At 46.9% G+C, this 20,457-nt stretch overlaps 1 protein-coding gene across 2 annotated transcripts in view; it reads left to right on the top strand.

Annotated features, from left to right (window-relative positions):
- The window catches only part of NSF (N-ethylmaleimide sensitive factor, vesicle fusing ATPase), a 180,676-nt gene that overhangs the window by 118,474 nt on the left and 41,745 nt on the right, over positions 1-20,457 (top strand). For both annotated transcript variants that reach the window (XM_068263403.1, XM_068263402.1), the window contains exons 6-8: positions 887-994; positions 4,126-4,201; positions 13,051-13,206. In XM_068263403.1, coding sequence (XP_068119504.1) covers positions 887-994; positions 4,126-4,201; positions 13,051-13,206 — 340 coding nt within the window. The remainder of the gene's footprint in view (positions 1-886; positions 995-4,125; positions 4,202-13,050; positions 13,207-20,457) is intronic.

The following is a 20,457-nucleotide window of genomic DNA, read 5'->3' as shown; positions in this document are numbered from 1 at the left end:
GACTGTATTGAACGGATAATTTAGGCAGTTACCTTATATTACATAGAAATGGTAAGATTGGATGAAAAAGATTGTATCGTTAGTGGCCAGCTTTTAGATATATATGTAGTACAGTATAATCTCGTTATCGTAAACTCTGATATAGTAAAACTTTGGGCATAGCGAAGTACATGTCCAGGTCCTGGCCAAGCACCATTATAAATGTGTGGGAGTAACACCTGGTATAGTAAACCCGGATGTGTTAGAACTTCTGTTATAGTAAACCTGTGTTTGGCTCCTGTGGTATTCTGTATCTGGCTATAGAGTGGGCAGATGGATGCACCATACATCAGTTGGACATCCAGGAGCCATAGGAGGGCTGCCAGCCACTTCAGTTCACTATCTGCACATTACTCTGGGCCTGCGCCGATAACCTCAAAAGCATTGGCCAGTAAGACCCCTGCTTCCTGTGTAAGCTGCTGCCTGATTACTGAGGGAATTGGCTGTTATCTGTGACTTGCTTGTACATGGCTGCATCACAGCACTATCATCCAAGCTGCACCAAAATGTGGACAGAAGAGCACACGGAGTACTGTGAGACTTATGCTTCCTGTGCAAGCTGTGATTGTTGCATGCAAATACCTGCATAATGAGCACCGTGCATTTTGTTCTAGCTTGGACGCTGTCAGTGCTCGCTTGCTAAAGCATTAAAAAGAAAAAAATACTTTATGTGGTTAAGTATGACAATTTCTGATATAGTAAACCACTTTGCCCAGTCCCTCTGAGTTTACTATGAAGGGATTCTACTGTATAGTAAATACTGCTTTCTGATGGCAGCGTTTCCTGTTATCTTCCAGTAAAAGGTTTTCTCTTATCGACAACCATGTATTTTGTTTCATGTCTGCAGCTGGTGTTTAATTTCAATGACAAGTTGTTTGGACTGTTGGTGAAGGACATTGAAGCAATGGATCCCAGCATCCTAATGGGGGAGCAGGCCTCTGGCAAAAGGCAGAAGGTGAGGTGACAACTGCCTTTCGGTTTTTGTTTTTTGTTTAAGAAGCCGATGAGGTAATCATCCACTGAAAACAATATAGGATTTGTATAAATTTATCTTAATGTTGTATTGTCATCATTTTTTTTCCCCTCTAAAACATTAAACATTAACAGTAAAAAATAAATAACATATGAATCCTCATGAGACAGCTATGATGTCTTTTGAATGCATATTTGCATCTTACTGAAGATGTACTCCTAGAGAAGTAATTAGTGAGCAAATATAATATAAAGTTCTCTGCCCAGCAAAAGGCAGACTTATCAGTTAGCAGCTAAATGAAGTGTAAAGCATCGGTTTTATCCATTGAAAACCAGTCAGGTCGTTTTAGCTGTTCATTTTTATGCTAATTTTAATGCTTCAAACTATAGTTGAAATGTGAAGGCTGCAGGCTTTTTTTCTCGTTTAACTACTTTAGCCATTTGGATGTAGCTGCAGCCTCGCTGCTACACGCTCCCGCGTGCTCCCGTGCCGCCGCCAGTTAGCCCGGAGATCAATGAATGAGAATACAGTTCCCCTTCATTGATCTAAGTCCCCGCTAGAAAGATCGACGGCTTCTGTTTTTCTAAAGAAGCTTACAGGAAGAAAAAAAAAATTGACTGAGGCCATCTTGTGGCCAAATAGTAAAACTACATCTACATTAAAAAAAAAATGTAATAATCCCACAAACAATTGCATTTAAAATTAACGATTTACCTCCCACACTCCCAAAAAATACCCAAATAAAAGAAAAATACAATTAAAAAAAAACAAAACAAACAAACATAGTTACCTAAGGGTCTGATCGTTTTTAATATACGGTACATGTCAATAGGATATATTACTATTAATTTTTAAATTATAAGAGTGTAAATAGTGATGGACCAAAACTGAAAAAATGGACCTTTATTTCCAAATAAAATATTGGCACCATACATTGTGATAGGGACATCATTTAAATGGTGTAATAACCGGGACAGATGGGCAAATACAATATGTGGGTTTTAATTATGGTAACATGTATTATTTTTTTTTTCCATTTTTTACTTAATATTCCCATTTAAAATGCATTTAGAAAAAAATAGTTCTTAGCAAAATGTACCACCCAAAGAAAGCCTAATTGGTGGCGGAAAAAACAAGCTATAGATCAATTCATTGTGATAAGTAGTGATAAAGTTATTGGCAAATTAATGGGAGGTGAAAATGACTCGGATGCATAAGGTTAAAACGACTGAAGGCTGAACTGGTTAAAGAAATGGAGATTGCCTGACTGTCATGCTGCTCCTTTGGTGTCAGTCACACGTGTGCAGCAGACATGCATAGAGCTAGAATCCCTAATCTGCATGCTAGTTCTGGGCATGTAAGCCAAAAGGTATTGGAAGCAAAACAGCCAGGTAAATGGCATATGCTAAAAGGAAGTAGCCAATTGGATCTTTAATTTTCCTCTCACATTAAGGGTCGGTTCAGACTTTAAAAAAAAAAAAAACATACCCATTAGGGACGGTTTCTTTTAACCAATGCTCAGTGTAGAAGTGGATCCTAATGTTAAAAATAGGATCCGCTTCCACTTGTTACAAAAAAACGGATCCGCTTGCCGCATTGCGGTAAATAGAGCACAAAGTCTGAACTTTGCACATTTTACCGGATCCGCTTGGAAAGTGTATGCAATAGAAGCCTACGAGGCTGCACAGTGTCTGTTCTCACTAGGCTAGTCGACTTGTCCACCTTGCCCTTTTCAGTTGCTGCTGTCACGTAATACTCACGTGTCCTGTGGCCAATTGCCACTGTTCAGTCCCTTGTACACAGTCCGGTGGGCGGCAGAAACATGAAAATCTCCATTGGGCTGCAAAAAAACAATGGGAATCCTCAGCAACAGGGAAAACTCTCATTGGTTCATGCTGGCATAGTGAAAATTCTCCCTGTTGCTAGGGAGAATTGGTCTATTGCCTCCTATGGAGAGCCCCATGCTCCTGCTGGCCTCTGGGCTGATTAGAGGGACCGGCAGCAGGGACACAAGTGGCGATCTTGGGCGAAGTGGATGGGCGGATGGCGTGAAAACTACAAGTGGATGCAAAATGGACGGGTGCCCTCACCTGCCCGTTTTGGATCCGCTCAAGTGTGAACTAGCCGTTTAATTAGCTGCCTCGGGCGGTTTTGGAAGCTCTCATGTCCCCAAGTGCTTCTGAAGACAGGCTGCTCCATACTGAGCATGCACAGTGCCGAGACGCCCTTCTTCGGGAGTACTCGGGGACATGAGGGCTCACAGACGTGTATACGACCAATTGGATGAGTGCAGACAATGAGGGTGACAACGCCGGAACGAGGTGTTTATAGGACCCAGAGCCTTCCCTCTCCTTAGGCAAGTATGTGGATTTTTTTCTTCTGCCTTTACACTCGCTTTAACCACTTCAGGACCACAGTGCTAAACCCCCCTAAAGACCAGGCTATTTTTGGCCAATGCAGCTTTAAGGCTAAGCTGCAGGGCCGTACAACTCGGCACACAAGTGATTTCCCCCCCCCCCCCCTTTCTCCCCACCAACAGAGCTCTCTGTTGGAGGGTCTGATTCCTCCCCCCCCCCAGGCAGCCAATCATTGTGATCAGCTGTCATGGGCTTCAGCTTATGACAGCCGATCACCTCTGATCCCCTAGGGGGGACAACCGTGTCACATGGCTGTCCCCAGTACAGCGCTGCTGCGGATCGCAGTGCTGTACAATGTGATTAAATGGCGGTTTCGCCGTCTAACAGGCTCCCGAGCAGCGATTGCCGCTTGGAGACTGAAGGCAGTATGGAGCTCCGCCTCTCAAGCAGGAGATGCGCACACAACCTGCGCTGGATCTCCTGCAGTAGCCGGCCCCAGTACTTGACGCCAATTGGCGTGGGGGCGGTCTTGAGGTAGTTAAAAGCAAAACTCCAGATGTTTTCTTATTTTAGTCTTTGATCACATGTAAAGGATGGACTGGAGAATACTGCACTATCCTAACACAAATCAGGAAACCGCACTGACTGCAAGGCTTCATTTCCAAGCTTACCCTTATACTACATAGATTTGGTGAAATTGGATGAAAAAGATTGTATCATTAGTGGTCACCTTTTCTCTTTCCCTGTTCTCCATAGATTGACGTGGGTCTTGTGGTGGGAAACAGCCAGGTGGTGTTTGAGAAGGCTGATAACTCTTCTCTGAATCTAACAGGTGAGTCACAGTGTTGCCAGCATCTCCCCAGACTAGTAGTGATTCTAGGAAATGACAGCGGTCTTGGGGTGATGTACAGGATGATGATCAGTTTTACTATTCAGCTGCACTGTGTGTCAGATTGATGAGCATTAATTAGCAGAGTCATTAGGAACCGTTTAGTGTGCATTTATTTCCTTGCAAGGAAAATAAAAGTCAAATATTAACTTGAGCAGAGGCTTGGCATGTGTGCAGTTACAGAAAAGCGGGGCATTGTGGGGCTTATATATAAGTACTAGCGAACTTAGCCACTGCATATACCTACCTGCTGTTGTTCACTTCAGTGCACCCACCTACCTATGTGAGCGCACGCAGTGTCCCTATGCCTGTCCGGTACCTGTCTGTGTGTGACTGGCAGGTGCACATTATAATGCCCATCACTGCATATACCTACCTGTTGTTCACAGTGCACCCACCTACCTACGTAAGTGCACGCAGTGGGATATACCACTCTGTGCATACCTGTTAACTGCACCTGTGTGACTGCACATTGTATTAGTCAAGTCAGTGCATACCTTTCACTTCATCCCCCCCCCCCGCCCCCGATATAGACAAAACCGGTAGAGGCAGACCCAGAGGAAGGCCACCCGGCAGGTCTGTGCGAGGTCGTGTTGATGTGATTTTGTACGGCCCTGGCCCAAAGTACAGTGCTCAGAAGAAGTGCCTTCCCATCAACTCCCAAGATTGTCAGGAAGTGGTTGACTATTTAACACAGAACACCTCATCTTCTGCAGCCACCAGCGCTGCTACAAGCACCACAGCCGCTGCATTTGACACTTCGCAGGAGTTAATTGGTGGGGAATTAACTGATTCACAGCCATTATTTTTACAACGAGATGAAGGCGCTAAACAAGTTACACCATCTCATATGTCTGAGTTAGGCGGCGACACTATGGACGTAACGTGTGAGGAGAAGGATGATGAAGTACCTGCTGTTGGTGCAGTTTTGGAGGTCTCTGAGGCAAGCGAAGCTGGGCAGAATGAAAATGATGATGACGATGATACGGATACCACGTGATATCCTAAGAGACAAGATGACCAAGGGGACAGTTCAGAGGGGGAGCCAGGGAGGAGTAGAAGGAGACGAGTTGCTGAAAGAAGCAGGGGGTGCTCGTCATCAGAAACAGCTGGTGGCAGTGTCTGGCGCCAGCCAACATGCCCATCGTCAGCTGCTGAATGCACCATAGTGCCATTACCCCAGGGGGGCTCAGCGGTTTGGACATTTTTTAATGTGTCTGCCTCAGATCGGAGAAATGCCATCTGTTATCTCTGCCTCCAAAAATTGAGCCGTGGAAAGGCCAACACTCACGTAGGGACAAGTGCCTTACGAAGGCACATGGAGAAAATGCACAAACTGCAATGGGAAGAGCTCCTGAGCAAAAGCAGCACACAAAAGAAAAGCCACCCTCCTTCTCCTCTTCCTCCTATAGGTGCAGCATCTTCCGCCGCTTTCTCCTTTGCACCTTCACAGCCACCCTCCTCCACTCCGCCTCTGACCTTGAGCAGTTCCTGCTCCTCTGCCCACAGCAGCCAGGTGTCTGTGAAGGAAATCTTTGAGCGGAAGAAGCCAATTTCTGCCAGTCAACTCCTTGCCCGGCGTCTGACAGCTAGCGTGGCGGAACTTTTAGCTCGCCAGCTGTTACCATATCAGCTGGTGTACTCTGAGGCCTTCCGTAAATTTGTGGCCATTGGGACACCGCAGTGGAAGATACCAGGCCTTAATTATTTCTCTAAAAATGCGATACTCAAACTGTACCGTGAAGTTGAGAGGCAAGTGGTGTCACCTCTGGCACACAGCATTGGGTCAAGGGTCCACCTGACCACGGATGCCTGGTCTGCCAAGCACGGTCAGGGCAGGTACTATACTTACACAGCCCATTGAGTCAACCTGGTGACCGATGGCAAGCAGGAAGTACGCGGCTGTGCAGCGGACCAACTTGTGACACCTCCACGGCTTGTAGGCAGGCCTCCTGCCACCTCCTCTCCTCCTGCTACAGCCTCTTCGCTGTCGTCATTCTCCTCCATCTTGGCTGAGTGGCAGTTCAACTCTACTGGTGCTGCGATCTCCTCTCCAGCTACACAGCCCTATCTCCCCAGGGCCTATGCTGCATGCCAGGTACGACAGTGTCACGCCATCTTAGACATGTCTTGCTTCAAAGTGGAGAGTCACACTGGAGCAGCTCTTCTGGCTGATCTTAACAAACAGGTGGATCAGTGGCTGACCCCGCACCAGCTGGAGATCGGCAACGTGGTGTGTGACAATGGCAGCAATCTCCTTTCCGCTTTGAATTTGGGAAAGCTGACACATGTACCCTGCATGGCACATGTGCTGAATCTGGTTGTGCAAAGATTTGTGTCAAAGTACCCAGGCTTAGAGGACGTCCTGAAGCAGGCCAGGAAGTTGTGTGGGCATTTCAGGCGATCTTACACGGCCATGGCACGCTTTGCGAACATTCAGTGGAGAAACAACTTGCCGGTGAGATGCTTGATATGTGATAGCCCGAGTCGCTGGAATTCGACCCTGATCATGTTCTCTCGCCTGCTAGAACAGTAGAAAGCCGTCACCCAGTACCTGTACAATTACAGGAAAAGGACATAATCTGGGGAGATTGGGATGTTCTGGCCCAACAACTGGACCCTGATGCGAAATGCATGTAGGCTCATGCGGCCATTTAAGGAGGTGACCAACCTGGTGAGTCGCAGTGAAGGCACCATCAGCGACTTGATCCCGTACGCTTACTTCCTGGAGCGTGCCGTGCGTAGAGTGGTGGATCAAGCTGTGGAGGAGCGTGAAGAGGAACAGTTACGGCAGGGACCGTTATGGGAGCAATTTTCATCAGAACCAGATTTTTCCTCAACACCTGCGGCAGCACAGAGGGGGGAGAAGGAGGAAGAGTCGTGTGGTGAAGAGGAGTCAGATTCGGATGATGAGGAAGGTGTTTCTTTGGAGGAGGAGGAGGCGGTGGCAGAAGAACAACCACAGGAGGGCGTTGCAGGGGGCTTGTGCTGCTCGACGCTCCCATGGTATGGTTTGTGGCTGGGGGGAGGAGGAGGACTTACTTGACGTCACTGAGGAAGAGCAAGAGGAGATGGAGAATACGTCTGCATCCAACTTTGTGCAGATGTCGTCTTTCATGCTGTCCAGCTTGTTGAGGGACCCCCGCATAAAAAAAAAACTCAAAGGGAATGAGCTGTACTGGGTGGCCACGCTACTAGACCCTCGGTATAGGCACAAAGTGGCGGACATGTTACCAAGTCACCTGAAGGCAGAAAGGATGCAGCACATGCAGAACAAGCTGGCAACTATGCTTTACGATGCGTTATAAGGGTGATGTCACAGCACAACGCAATAAAGGTACAGTGGGAAACATGGCAGCGCTTTCAAACAAAACTTATACCTGAATTATTTATCTGCATTGATGTGCGGACCCCAACAACTGGACTGCATCACACACCTAGCACTCACTACAGGCAACAAAGGGGGGCTGAACTTATACCTGAATGATTTATCTGCATTGATGTGCAGAGCTCCACTGGGCTGCATTACACACCTAGCACTCACTACAGGCAAAGGGGGTGTTAGCTTCAGTGATATGTGCACAGATTATTACCTAATAGATTTCCCCACGGCGGTGACGTACCCCCTCGGGGAAGACCTAATACTACTCTAGTGATAAAAACATGATATTCCTTGTGCTGCTAGTCATACAAATAGTATACACATTTCATAAAACACAACAGACAGATAAGTGACAGCGCTCAGGGATGCATCCGAACTGCAAGCCTACAGAGGCAATGCAAAGCCCCTCCGGAACTAAATACATGTATTGAATGCAAAGGGGATGCAAATCATGTGCTGATTCTAATCTAAAAATGCAATAAAGGTACCACTGCCAGTAATCCACCTCCCATGTCCACGCAGGCAAGGACAGGACGCTCCAGCGATCTCATGGTGATGTCGGACATTCTTTTGTCTTAGCCTTAGCGCTTCCGTATCCACCCTCCACCAACGCCTGGACCAGCAGGTAGCCGGCTACCTGGCCTTAAGTTTGGATGTAGACACTGTGAGCAGCGATGAACCCTTGGACTACTGGGTGCGCAGGCTTGACCTGTGGCGAGAGCTGTCCCAATTTGCCATCCAACTTCTGTCTTGCCCTTCCTCAAGCGTCCTGTCAAAAAGGACCTTCAGTGCAGCTGGAGGCATTGTCACTGAGTAGAGAAGTCGCCTAAGTCACAAAAGTGTTCAGTACCTCACCTTTATCAAAATAAATGAGGCATGGATGCTGGAGGGCTACCACACAGTCCTCACACACAGCATCGCTGCCTGCCCCAAGACTAAGTCGCTCCCCACACAGCACCTCTGCCGGCAGGCCGCTTGACTGCCTTCTCCGCCACAACAGGGCCCAGGACTCCAGGCGGATTCCTGAATTGCTAGCAGCGGCCGCTATAATAATTTTTCTTGTGCATGTACATGCCTGCCTAATTTTTCTGGCTGCACTGCAGCTGCAACAACAAAACAAAAGGCATGTACATGTGCCAATTCCCCTTCGTGATCATTACCTTGCCAAAGTGAAGGGGCTTGCGTATCACAATGAAGCAATGACCGCCGGCTATATGAGTGTCTCGGGGGTGGCACACCAAAGATAATAAGGTTGTTGCTTCATTGTGGACAGACCAAATTTGATCAGCTGGACAGTCCCTGTTCTGTCATTCAGCTACCTCAGCCCGACTATATGGGCTGGAAAGCTGCCATCACCTGCACTCTCGTCATGGTGTGCACCAGTCCAGCACGGCCGTTACTACACAAACAGCTGTTTGCAGTCACTGCATACCTTTCACTGCATCTTTGACTGCACATTGTATTAAACCTGGCAGTCAGTGCATACCTTTCACTTGAATGGATGGCAGACTTGCCCTCCATAACAGATTCTCGTTACAGGTAGTAAAGTCGATCAGTGTCATATACAGCAGGGCCTAGAAAGTCCTCCTGTATTGTTATTTTTGGTCACTACCTCGGGACGTGCATGCCATGCCTGCTGCCTTCCTTGGATGTGTGGTAGCTGTTCCTGCTCTTTTGCCCAGAGCGTGCCTGCTGCCTTCCTTTGATGTGTGGTGGTGGTAGCCGTTTCTTAGGCTCCTACTCCGGACCGGAATTGAACCAGGATTCCCCGGCCATTACCCGTGGTCACCACGCTACTGAGAAAGTACCATCGAAAGTTTCACACAGTTGAATGAATGGCAGACTTGCCCCCCATAACAGATTCTCATTAAAGGCAAGTGGTGTCATCTCTGGCACACAGCGCTGGCTCAAGGGTCCATCTGACCACAGATGCCTGATCTGCAAAGCACGGTCAGGACAGGTACTTTACCTATACAGCATATTGGTCCTTACTTGGATGTGTGGTGGTGGTAGCCGGTTCTCAGGCTCCCACTCCGGACCGGAATCGAACCCTGATTCCCTGGCCATTACCCGTGATCACTCACAATGGCAGACTTGCCCTCCATAACAGATTCTCGTTGCAGGTACTGAACAGCAAACAGAACAAGTATTTAAAAAAAATAGATGTAAACTTTAACAATGGTAGAGAAAGAACCATCAAAAGTTGATAAGGCAGTCAGACATTACGTGATATCACTGAGGAAGAGCAATCTCGCCATGGTGCGCACCAGTCCAGCACGGCCGTCACAACACAAACAGCTGTTTGCGGTGCGTTACACAGTGAGTGTGGTGTGTCAGTGTGTAGCAGAACTCTAATTACACTCCCTGATTGATGTATACACATGCAAGATGTTTTAAAGCACTTTAGGCCTGCAATTTAGCATTCAATGTGATTTCGGCCCTTAAAACGCTGCTTTGCGTCAAATCCTGATTTTTTTTTTTTTTTTCCCCCCCGGGACTTTTGGCGTCTATCCCACTCCGCCATGCCCCCTCCAGGTGTTAGAATCCTTAAAACATCTTTTCCATCACTTTTGTGGCCAGCATAAGTGTTTCTAGTTTTCAAAGTTCGCCTCCCCATTGAAGTCTATTTTCGTTCGCGAAAGCTTGCACGAATGGAACGTTTGGCGAAGGTTCGGGATCCGAAAATCGGAGGCCATCTCTAATAATGACCACATGCCGAGAATCCAGTGTATGTTCAGTAGCCCTCGCCCGTGTTTGGCCAGCCATCCACTAGGATCTCTTCTAACAAGTGACAGCCAAAAGCATTGATCTCCCTTTTTGTCCAGTCTGCCCCGTGACGTCACTCCCATAACACTCTCCCCTCTTCCCTGCATAGGACCAGAACACATCTCTAGCATACAGGCTAGCAACACATCTGTCCAGCCTATGTTCTGCAGTGTCACCCGAGGGATCCGGTCCCCAAATAAGTTAATCTGTACGTTGCAATCCATGTTTACAGATGTTATCAGCTCTTTAGAAGAGGAGTGGTGGTGAGTGTACAGAGTCAATTTACAGAGAGTCGTTTCTTCTGTCACTAGTGAGTAGTGAGGTTGATGCTTGAGTAAAAGTACACTAACAGTGTAAAGATATAAACTTTTATTATGTGGGGATCACTGCAAAAGTCACTTTAAAACACTCATGTCCTAAAGAAAGCAACTAAGGATATATCAGTAGCAGTCATTAGCAGAATACAAAACAGCTGGGGCAAGTAAACAAGAAGATGTCACAGGAGCAAGGCAAAGATTCCACACGTCTTCCTAAGTTAGGCTCAATAAGAGATTATATGCATGTACAGTACATTATAAAGTGGTTAATACATCCTATCATCATTCTAATGTTGACCAAAAGGGGGCAGCTTGTAGCAGTCTTGTTTCCAGTCGTTTATATGAAGATGCTACAGCAATGTGACAGTAGAGGGCAGCAGAGATCTTGCCATGGGTTACAGAAGGCTGGAAAGGATATTTTCAGTGCAGTGTATACTTATACAAACAGGGCCAGAAAAAGAACTCTAGCTTAAAACATTTGTAAATCCCATGAGCAGTAATTTATTCAGAAAAAAAGGTGTTGGAATAGTTTCTATTTTTAAAGATTTGTTTGCCAGGTTAACATTTCTCGGTATATGTGATGTTAGTTCAGATAAAAACACAAGACAAAAAAAGACAGAACATTTATATTGCACTTTTCTCCTGGCGGACTCAATGCACCAGAGCTGCAGCCACTTAAGGCATGCTCCATAGGCAGTAGTAGCAGTGTTAGGGAGTCTAGCCCAAGGTTTCCTCACTAAATAGGTGCAGACCTTGGCACACAAATATTACACACGGGGGCTGCTGAGAAAGTTCTGAGCCCATCCGAGAAATAGCAGCTGCATGAAGCTCCCTGAGCTTAGCACTGGTGGTCTCTCTGCCTGAACCCCTCCAGAAAGAAGTCCAGGCTTTACTCAGTGTCTGCTGCAAATCTTAGACCCTTCAGTATTTCACAAAGACATCTCTGGAAAAACAAGATGTATGGTGCTGTTGGTGACATTTAGCAGATAAACGCAAGAAACTTTACCCCATTGTCTAGCAATATTAGTTTTACCATACGATTTTGGAAATCTAGTTGGGTTGGACTTGTATTACGTATACTTTCTTTATACCTGCACTGAAAGCTCTAGGTGGTTCTGAAGTTTACACCTTGTTTTTAAAGTGGACCCGTAATTTGGGGTTAATAAAAGAAAAAGTTGGATACTATAAAAGTTAGCACATACTGGATGGTCCAGAGGTATCCCCAATCTTCCTACAACTCTCTCCTGTGATGCACTTGGAACCCTTTAAAGGGACTCCGAGCACCTCTCATGGGCATGCCTTTAAGCCAGACGACTTCCAACAAAATCGTGCTATGACCCCTCTGGAGGAGCCACTTGCAATGGCCATGCGTGTCTCTTCCTCTTACTGCTTCATTCAGTGATGCACTTCTCTAACAGAGAAGACAGGGGTGACCCAGAAGTAATAACATAGCCGAGATGGCAGCCACAATTTTTAAATTGAAATCGAACGAAAACTATTTGGTGTAAAATGGTGATTCAGGCATCAAATGAAAGAGGAGAGCACAAGCTACAGAAGTGCATATTTAAGTACTTTGCAGTACTGGTCGGAGTCTCTTTAAAGGCATACACATAAGAGGTGCTCGAAGTCCCTTTAAAGAGTACTCAGCACTACAATTGAATATTGCTCAAGGCTGCTTTTCCTATCATGTATAAGCATATCCACACTGCACAAGTGCAAAGTATGGTCTAGCATGGAGCTGCTCACACATGGCTCTTATTTCTGTGCATGAGTGGCTCCATGCTCCTGTGCAGCTGCAAACACACTAGCGCCTGCACAGTGCAGCTGCACTCCTACATGGAGGTGGAGCATGGCCGCGAAGATGGAGGCGTCATGGAGCATCAGGGAGAATGCAGAGGCTTCCCTCTACTGCGGTAAGTATCTGACTCTGTTTACACTCTGATTACAGGCAGGGTTGTTGAGTCGGAGACATTTTTGGGTACCTGCGGGCGGAGGTTTCATAAACTGAGAAGTAGGATTCTGATGATTTTTGTATCCGTTCCATAGCCCTGCAGGAGCTGTGGAGTCTGAGCAATTTTGGGTACCTAGAGTTGGAGTCAGTTTCATAAATTGAGGAGTCGGAGTTGAAGTTTGATGATTTTTGGACTGACTCCACAGCCCTGATTACAGGTGTGCTTTACAAGCTATTACTGATGTCTGAGTTCAGCGGTTGGTGACAGTGTGTGACCTGTCTTCTTTCTATCCAGTGTGTGACCTGTCTTCTTTCTATCCAGTGTGTGACCTGTCTTCTTTCTATCCAGTGTGTGACCTGTCTTCTTTCTATGCAGGTAAATCCAAGACCAAGCAGGACCGTCAGTCTATCATCAACCCTGACTGGAACTTTGAGAAGATGGGGATTGGTGGTCTGGATAAGGAATTCTCTGACATATTCAGGCGAGCCTTTGCCTCTCGAGTCTTCCCACCAGAGATTGTAGAACAAATGGGTGAGTCCTTTACATGGCGATAATGCTTGTGCAGCAGGAGATTAATCATTCACATTATTTCTAAACACTGAAACACAGAACAGGCTGTCCATAGAAACTGCTGTATGCCGTCCACTTCAATTCCCAGCACAGCCTCTGCAGAACCAGATCACTACCCCATGACAAAGGAGGCTTTCCATCTATTGCCAGGCGGGTTGCTGCTTCATAACATATGTAGTGCCTCAGTGGTGACTTTGTGTAAATTCAAAGTATACAATTTACCCAGAATTCCTTTCCCCTTTAACAGAAATTGTCATGCTTTTGTTACCAGGGGTGTTTTTAGGCATAGGCATTCCAGGACACTGTCTGGAGTGCCATTGGTCCTGGGGGGTGCCAAGACCCTGATAAAGCTCCACCCCTGAAGTAACCCACACCCTCACGGATGTGTTTGGGCCTCCTTTTGTCTCCTTGTGCCACCTTCATTTCCCTGTGTGTCCAGAGATGGATTAAGGTGAAATGGTGCCCTAGGCAAGCAACGACTTTGGGCCCACCCTTGATGGCCACAAAGCTTTTTTTTGGCAAGATTTGCTGGGGGCTAGAAGAAACTGGGCCCCTAGACTCTCTCCAGGCCCTAGACACCTACCTAAGTTGCCTTGTGGATGGTCCGGCTGTGTGTACATCCCTCTGTCCCTTCTTCTGTCCCCCTCCTGCGCTCCCCCAGTCCAGTGTGTAAAGGCAGAGTGTAGTGCAGCAGAAGCCGTGCTCTAACCTCCCCTCTAGAGTACAGTGCTGTGCCTATGTGACCATCCTGTCTGTCTCCTGCTCCCTCTAGTGCTGACACCTCACTCTCTTCATGTCATGTGTAATTACACTACATGCAGTTGGAAATGCTGGCATAAGGTTGAGCGGTGGAAGCACTGGATGCCAGTGAAGAGGTGAGAGCACAACTTCTGCTGCGCTATACTCTACATTTACACACTAAGAGTAGGAAGGGGATGTGCATTGAAATGTGACGTTTATATTCTCTAGTCTAGAAACGGCTAGATACGTCCCTGTTTCTTACAACAGACCTGAATTCAAAACAGGAAGTCTTCATCTATACTATAGCCTTGTCAGTGTTTTGATCATCCTCCAAATGTTTATAATTATTTTGGGTGATAAAAAGATCACAAAAGATCCCTAGTGTGTGCACAGCTTGGCTTTTTTGGAATTAACTTCTCTGCAGATCTATGTTATTTGACATAAGAATGTAGTAAAGAGTTAACATATTGCTTTGCTTCTTTTTTTCTTCCCTCTGCTTCTTTTTCTATTGCTAGCCTGGCTGTGCAGTCTCTTGATAGTTGGCATAGTTCAGCAAATTAGTCTGCAGCTTGAAGTAAAGAAAGGGACATGGGGAGAGACTCTGCATATACAGCCTTATGTATAACATATACTGTGTGTTTCAACATCAGACAGTATTCAGACAGTAAGGGGAATTCAATATAGCTCCCTCCATGTTAAAATGACCATAAATTAATCTATATTAAAAAAAAATCTTTCTATCCACAGAAGAGAGGCAGAGGTGGTTTCACTAAATGACAATTTAAAGCGGAATGAAACCCAGCATTTCTACTTTGCTCTAATAGATTATTTACAGCATATTATATACAACCAGCATTTTTTTCCCTAGAACTGCATTCATAGGGTTAACACATGCTTTAGAAGCTTCCGTTCCAGCAGAGCTGGCTGCTTCGGAAACTTTACATAATGCTATCTAGTGTTTAATTGTATCAAGTCAGGAATGTAAACAAAGCCTTCTCTCACACTGCCAGCTCTGCTGAACAAAGTCAGACAAGCATACATGCTTTCTGATGCTTGCTGATTAAGTTAGAGGATGAATAAAGCAGTTATAAATACAATGCAGAGTCAGCTCTCAGAGTAAAATAAGTGTACTTTAGGAATGTATAATTTCTAAATGAATAATAATACTTATGCACAAAAGCAAATAATCGTATGGCATATAAAAAGTAGGAAAACCTGTTGTTGTTCAATATTATGTCAGGGTTTTATACCGCTTTAAAGCTGTGTTAATAGAATCTCCTTTAACATTAGGCACTAGCCTGATCCTGGATTCCCTCACAATAGGGGTCTGCTGGGATAAAGGCTAGCTGCATTACCTGTGCACAGTTTCTCTTTTGTCTCCCTTGGGACCCATCCACACAGATGGCACATCAATGGTCCAATGAGCCAACAGAGTACACATTCAGTACAGATTACCAGAATAGTGCCTAAAGCCCCCTCTACACCATTCAACTCCAGGTGCAATTGATTGAATTCGATTGGATCGATTAAATCCGACATGTCCGATTGGGATTCGATCGATTGATCAATTTTGGCTAGTTTTCAATGCACAATGATCACACGATCGTTTGAATCCCGATCGGACATGTCGGATTTAATTGATCCAATTGAAATCGATCCAATCGATCGCGCCTGGAATTGAATGGTGTAGAGGGGGCTTAACACACACTTCAGTGACAAGGTGTGCATTTAGGAGGCGTTTCCTACCCCTGAAATTATGTTGATTTGGGACCCCACAGTTATGGTAAACGAACGCTGCTAACGACTGCCCTTATGTATCTTATCAGGCGGTCTCAGCCTCTGGGTTATCGAGCGTCTGGCCTTTCACGTGAATGACTGCTGAACTGAGAGGGAGTGGAGGCTGACATATTTATTTCATTTTAGCCAAAGACCCTGAACAAACATGCAGATCAGGTTCTCTGATTCAAGTCTGACTGGATTAGCTGCATGCTTGTTTCAGGTATGTGATTCAGCCACTACTGACCATCAGAAAGATCAGCAGGACTGCCAGGCAACTGGTTTTGTTTAAAAGGAAATAAATATGACAGCCCCCATATGCCTCTCAATTCAGGTGTGTTTTAACCTCCCTGCCGTTCTAAAAAAGTGCTGCGCACGGCAGGGAGGGTGTTTTTCTGCATTTTTTTTCTTTTTTAGCATGTAGCTAGCCTAGCGCTAGCTACAAGCTTCCCCCCTCCCTGCCGCGTACCACGTACGCGCCGATCGCCGCCGGCGCATATGCCCATCCGGAAATCCCATTCTGAACGGGATTTCCATGAGGGCTTCCCCCATCGCCATGGCGTCATCGACGTCGTGATGTCAGAGGGAGTCCCGATCCACCCCTCAGCGCTGCCTTGCACTGATTGGCCAGGCAGCGCACGGGTCTCGGGGGGGGGGGGGCACCCTCTGATGCAGCGGGTAGCGGCGAATCGGCTTGGAGCGGCGGCGATCGTAAGTGACACGCAGCTAGCAAAGTGCTAGCTGCGTGTATAAAAAAAAAATTATGCAAATCGGCCCAGCAGGGCCTGAGGAATCCTCCGCGGCAGGTTACCCCGAGCTGAGCTCGGGATAACCGGCAAGGAGGTTAAAGGGGACCTCAAGTGATAGGAATATGGAGGCTGCCATATTTATTTCCTTTTAAACAATACCAGTTGCCAGGCAGTCCTGCTGATCTCTTTGGCTGCAGTAATATCTGAATCACACACCTAAAACAAGCATGCAACTAATCTTGTCAGATTTTTGTCAGGAAACCACTGATCTGCTGCATGCTTGTTCAGGGTCTATGGCTAAAAGTATTAGAGGCAGAGTATAAGTAGGGCAACCAGGCAACTGGTATTGTTTAAAAGGAAATAAATATGGCAGCCTCCGTATCCCTCTCACTTCAGGTTCCCTTTAAGCTGCCCTGACAAATGTAAGCTTGGCCAAATAACAAAGGCACATAATTACTTGTATCTGTCCTGCTTCTCTGTGCTCTGTATTATAGTGTATTATAGTGTATTCTAGTGTCTGGCCGCTGTGTAACGCTTTGGCTCTATTCAGCTGTGTAGTTCACACATAGCCCTCAGCACTCTATTACAGAGACAGGAACATCTTGCTGAGGGCAGAAATGACTGCATGCTGCATGATCTGCACTGCAAATGATTCAGGATCCCTAAAACAAAATAACCAATGTGAGTGGAAGGACAGATTTCAGTTTTTGCCCTGAGAATTCTGGGCCTTTTTTTTTATTGCGCTTATGGAGACCTACGTGGAAACCTGCGCAGTGAGGACCAAATACACGGTCATCTCTGACCTCCTGGATAATGGCGCACGTCTGACTTTCATGCTGAAGCTGCAGATTTTCTTACTGTCTACAAAACTGGCCCCAACTTTCTATGTCCTGTTTTGAGCAAAAGCTACAGACACAGTCCCATGATGGAGCTAGGAAGGCACTGGAGATCTCTTATGCTGGCATCTTAATTACAGTGACCGGACATCTTGGTTTACCTGGGACTGGTTCCAGAATTGGGGTCCCTCGTCCCAGGCACAAATATGTCCCAGCCAGTGTCCCAGGTTGGCACCCGGCTGTCCCAGCAGCTAGACTCTGTGGCCACACAATTGGTTCCCGTTGTTGGTATGTACTGTAATATAATATCCCATGCCCGCCTCCTCTATTCCACCTCTTTTTTTTAAAAAGGGAAGGTCCAGGAAGGGCAAAAAAAAAAAAAAAGTTCACTTACCTGGGGCTTCCTCCAGTTCCTGGCAGCCGTCTTGTGCTCTTGCCGCAGCTATGGTGGCTCCCGGTCTCCTCCATCGCGCAGCTCACGGAGTCGCACTGATGTCTACTGTTCCTGCGCAGTACAGTACGGCTGATGTCAGCACGACTACATGAGCCACACATTGGAGCGCAAGTAGGCCTCTTGTAGCGGAGAGGAACTCGGGCCACTGGCGGGGAGCAGGGCTGTGGCGAGGCCACAGGATGGCTGCAAGGGGCTGGAGGAAGCCCAAGGTAAGTGAATTTTTTATTTTTATTCTTCCTGGACGTGTCCTTTAAAGATAATTCTATCATCTTTATTATTATTTTTTATTATTATTATATATTGTATTTATTAAGTGCTAGCAAATTACGCTGAGCTGGACAATAAATACATACAATGTTACAAAGGATGACATATGTAACATAACTAGGTTATACAATATACGACAAAGGTATGCAAGGCAAACTGGGTACAGAAATACATGATCATGCAATTTTTGGCTGGTTAGGTAGGTCCAGTAATTCAAGTACAAGGTGGTCATAGAAAAGGAACACACGGCCATGTAGAATACACTAGGGAAGGGAGGACCCTGCCAAAGTCTTACAATCTAAGGGGAGGGGAGATGGACACACTAGGTAGGGCTGTAGAATAAGTATTAAGCAGGGAGTTACTGTGTGGTAGAGGGTGGGTAGGTCATCTTAAAGAGGTGGGTTTTAAGGGCTTGCTTGAATGTTTTGGAGAGGGCAAGTCTGATGGGCAGAGGGAAGGGAGTTCCAAAGGCTTGGGGTGGCTCTTGAGAAACCCTGCTGGCGCACATGGACGTGGGAAATGCGTGGGGTAGTTAGGCGCTTTACCTGTCTTTGCACAGCTCTGAGTTATCTGAGTAGTTGGACAGATGACTACGCAATTCAGTTGTTGAAGCCATGTAACTTCTGGAGGTGTAAGGGGTACACATTACAAATTGTGTTCCTGTTAATTTCTATCCCCTTTAAATTCCATGAGGATCTTCTATAATTTAAGAACTCTGCATCTTTATTTGTATCTTGCAATGGTCGACAAATCATACTATATAAATCACCAAGAATAATTTTAATACTGACTAAACATAACTTTTTCCACAACCAGCTGAAGGTGGGAAATTCACTGGCTGTCACCTGCTCCATCCACGGTGCTTGCTAGTGCTCGGGAAAGGGGGTGAACTGGCAGCCTCGATAACACGCCCCATGGAGTAGCATCTAAACATGGCCATTGCCGTGGTCACACGTGACATGGCATTACCGCAGTGTAACGCAGCTATGTGTCAAATGCGGCACATTAAAGCGTTGCCAAACTCTTCCAAGTAAATAAAGCCAAATGACTCTTGCTGCCGGCAGCCAGGAGGTTGAACTGCTCCACAAACCAGCTGTTCAGCCGTCCTTAGAAAGGAGGCCTCATGGTAGAGGCTGCAGTAGTGTTTAACACCAGAAACAAGTATGCAGCTAATCTTGTCAGATCAATAATGTCATAAACGCCTGATCTGCTCCATGCTTGTTTGGGGTGTATGGCTAAAAGTATTAGAGGCAAAGGATCAGCAGGACAGCCAGGCAACTGGTATTGCTAAAAGCTAACCAGAGAGGATTAAAAGTAAACTTTTTATTCATACCTGGGGCTTCCTCCAGCCCCATCCGCACGGATCGCTCCCACGCCGCCGTCCTCAGTCTTCTCCAGCTCCGGTACCGGGTCCCGTAACTTCCTCCAGCCGCGGCCAGTCTGAGCATGCGCAGTGTGTTCTCTACGTACCTCTGCGGCGGCTGGGAGCTACTGCGCCTGCGCAATACTATTCTCCGCCGGAGAGATACGTAGTGGGCGCACCTCTCTTGCGCAGACTGGCCGCGGCTGGAGGAAGTTACAGGACCCGGTACCGGAGCTGGAGAAGGCTGGAGGAAGCCCCCGGTATGTATATGTTACGGCCAGAACCCGAAGCTTAGCCACTTCTAGTTCTGGCCGGCCACTTCGGGTTCTGGCCGGCCAATGTGCGAAGTGGCCGCTGCGCTGCGGCCAATGTGAGGAATGGATTGATTCCTGTGACATTAAGGTATCTTCTGGCCGCAGCGCAACTGCCAAACGTATAACAACTTAGTTAATTTAATGCAATTAAGCCGGCGGCAATGTAACAATTCAAGCCGCCGGCTTTTTCTCTGCCTCTCTCCTCCCCCCGCCTCTCTCGCTCTCCTATGGGCAGCCGGCGGGGACACGCCCCGGAGTCGTTCGTCGCGGCAGGGAATCCTGCCGTTCTTGCAGAGCGGGTGCTGGCAGAAGCAATGTCTGCAGCCTCCCCGCTCTGCTTTCCTGGTGCGACGAACGACTCTCGTGGACACGCATGTCCCCGCCGGCTGCAGTGCCCATAAGAGAAGGAGGAGAGAGACACGGGGGGGGGGGGGGGGGGGGGGGGAGAAGGAGAGAGAGGCGAGGGGAGGAGAGAGAGGCAGACCAAAAGCCGGCGGCTTGAATTGTTACATTGCCGCCGACTTAATTGCATTAAATTAACTAAGTTGTTATACGTTTGGCCGCTGCGCTGCGGCCAGAGGATACCTTAATGTCACAGGAATCAATCCATTTCTCACATTGGCCGCAGCGCAGCGGCCACTTCGCACATTGGCCGGCCAGAACCCGAAGTGGCCAAACTTCGGGTTCTGGCCGTAACACATGCAACTTTTAC

The sequence above is a fragment of the Hyperolius riggenbachi genome, chromosome 12 (assembly GCF_040937935.1).
Source record: "Hyperolius riggenbachi isolate aHypRig1 chromosome 12, aHypRig1.pri, whole genome shotgun sequence".
NCBI classification, from domain to species: domain Eukaryota; kingdom Metazoa; phylum Chordata; class Amphibia; order Anura; family Hyperoliidae; genus Hyperolius; species Hyperolius riggenbachi.
This window is presented reverse-complemented; position numbering and strand designations above follow the sequence as displayed.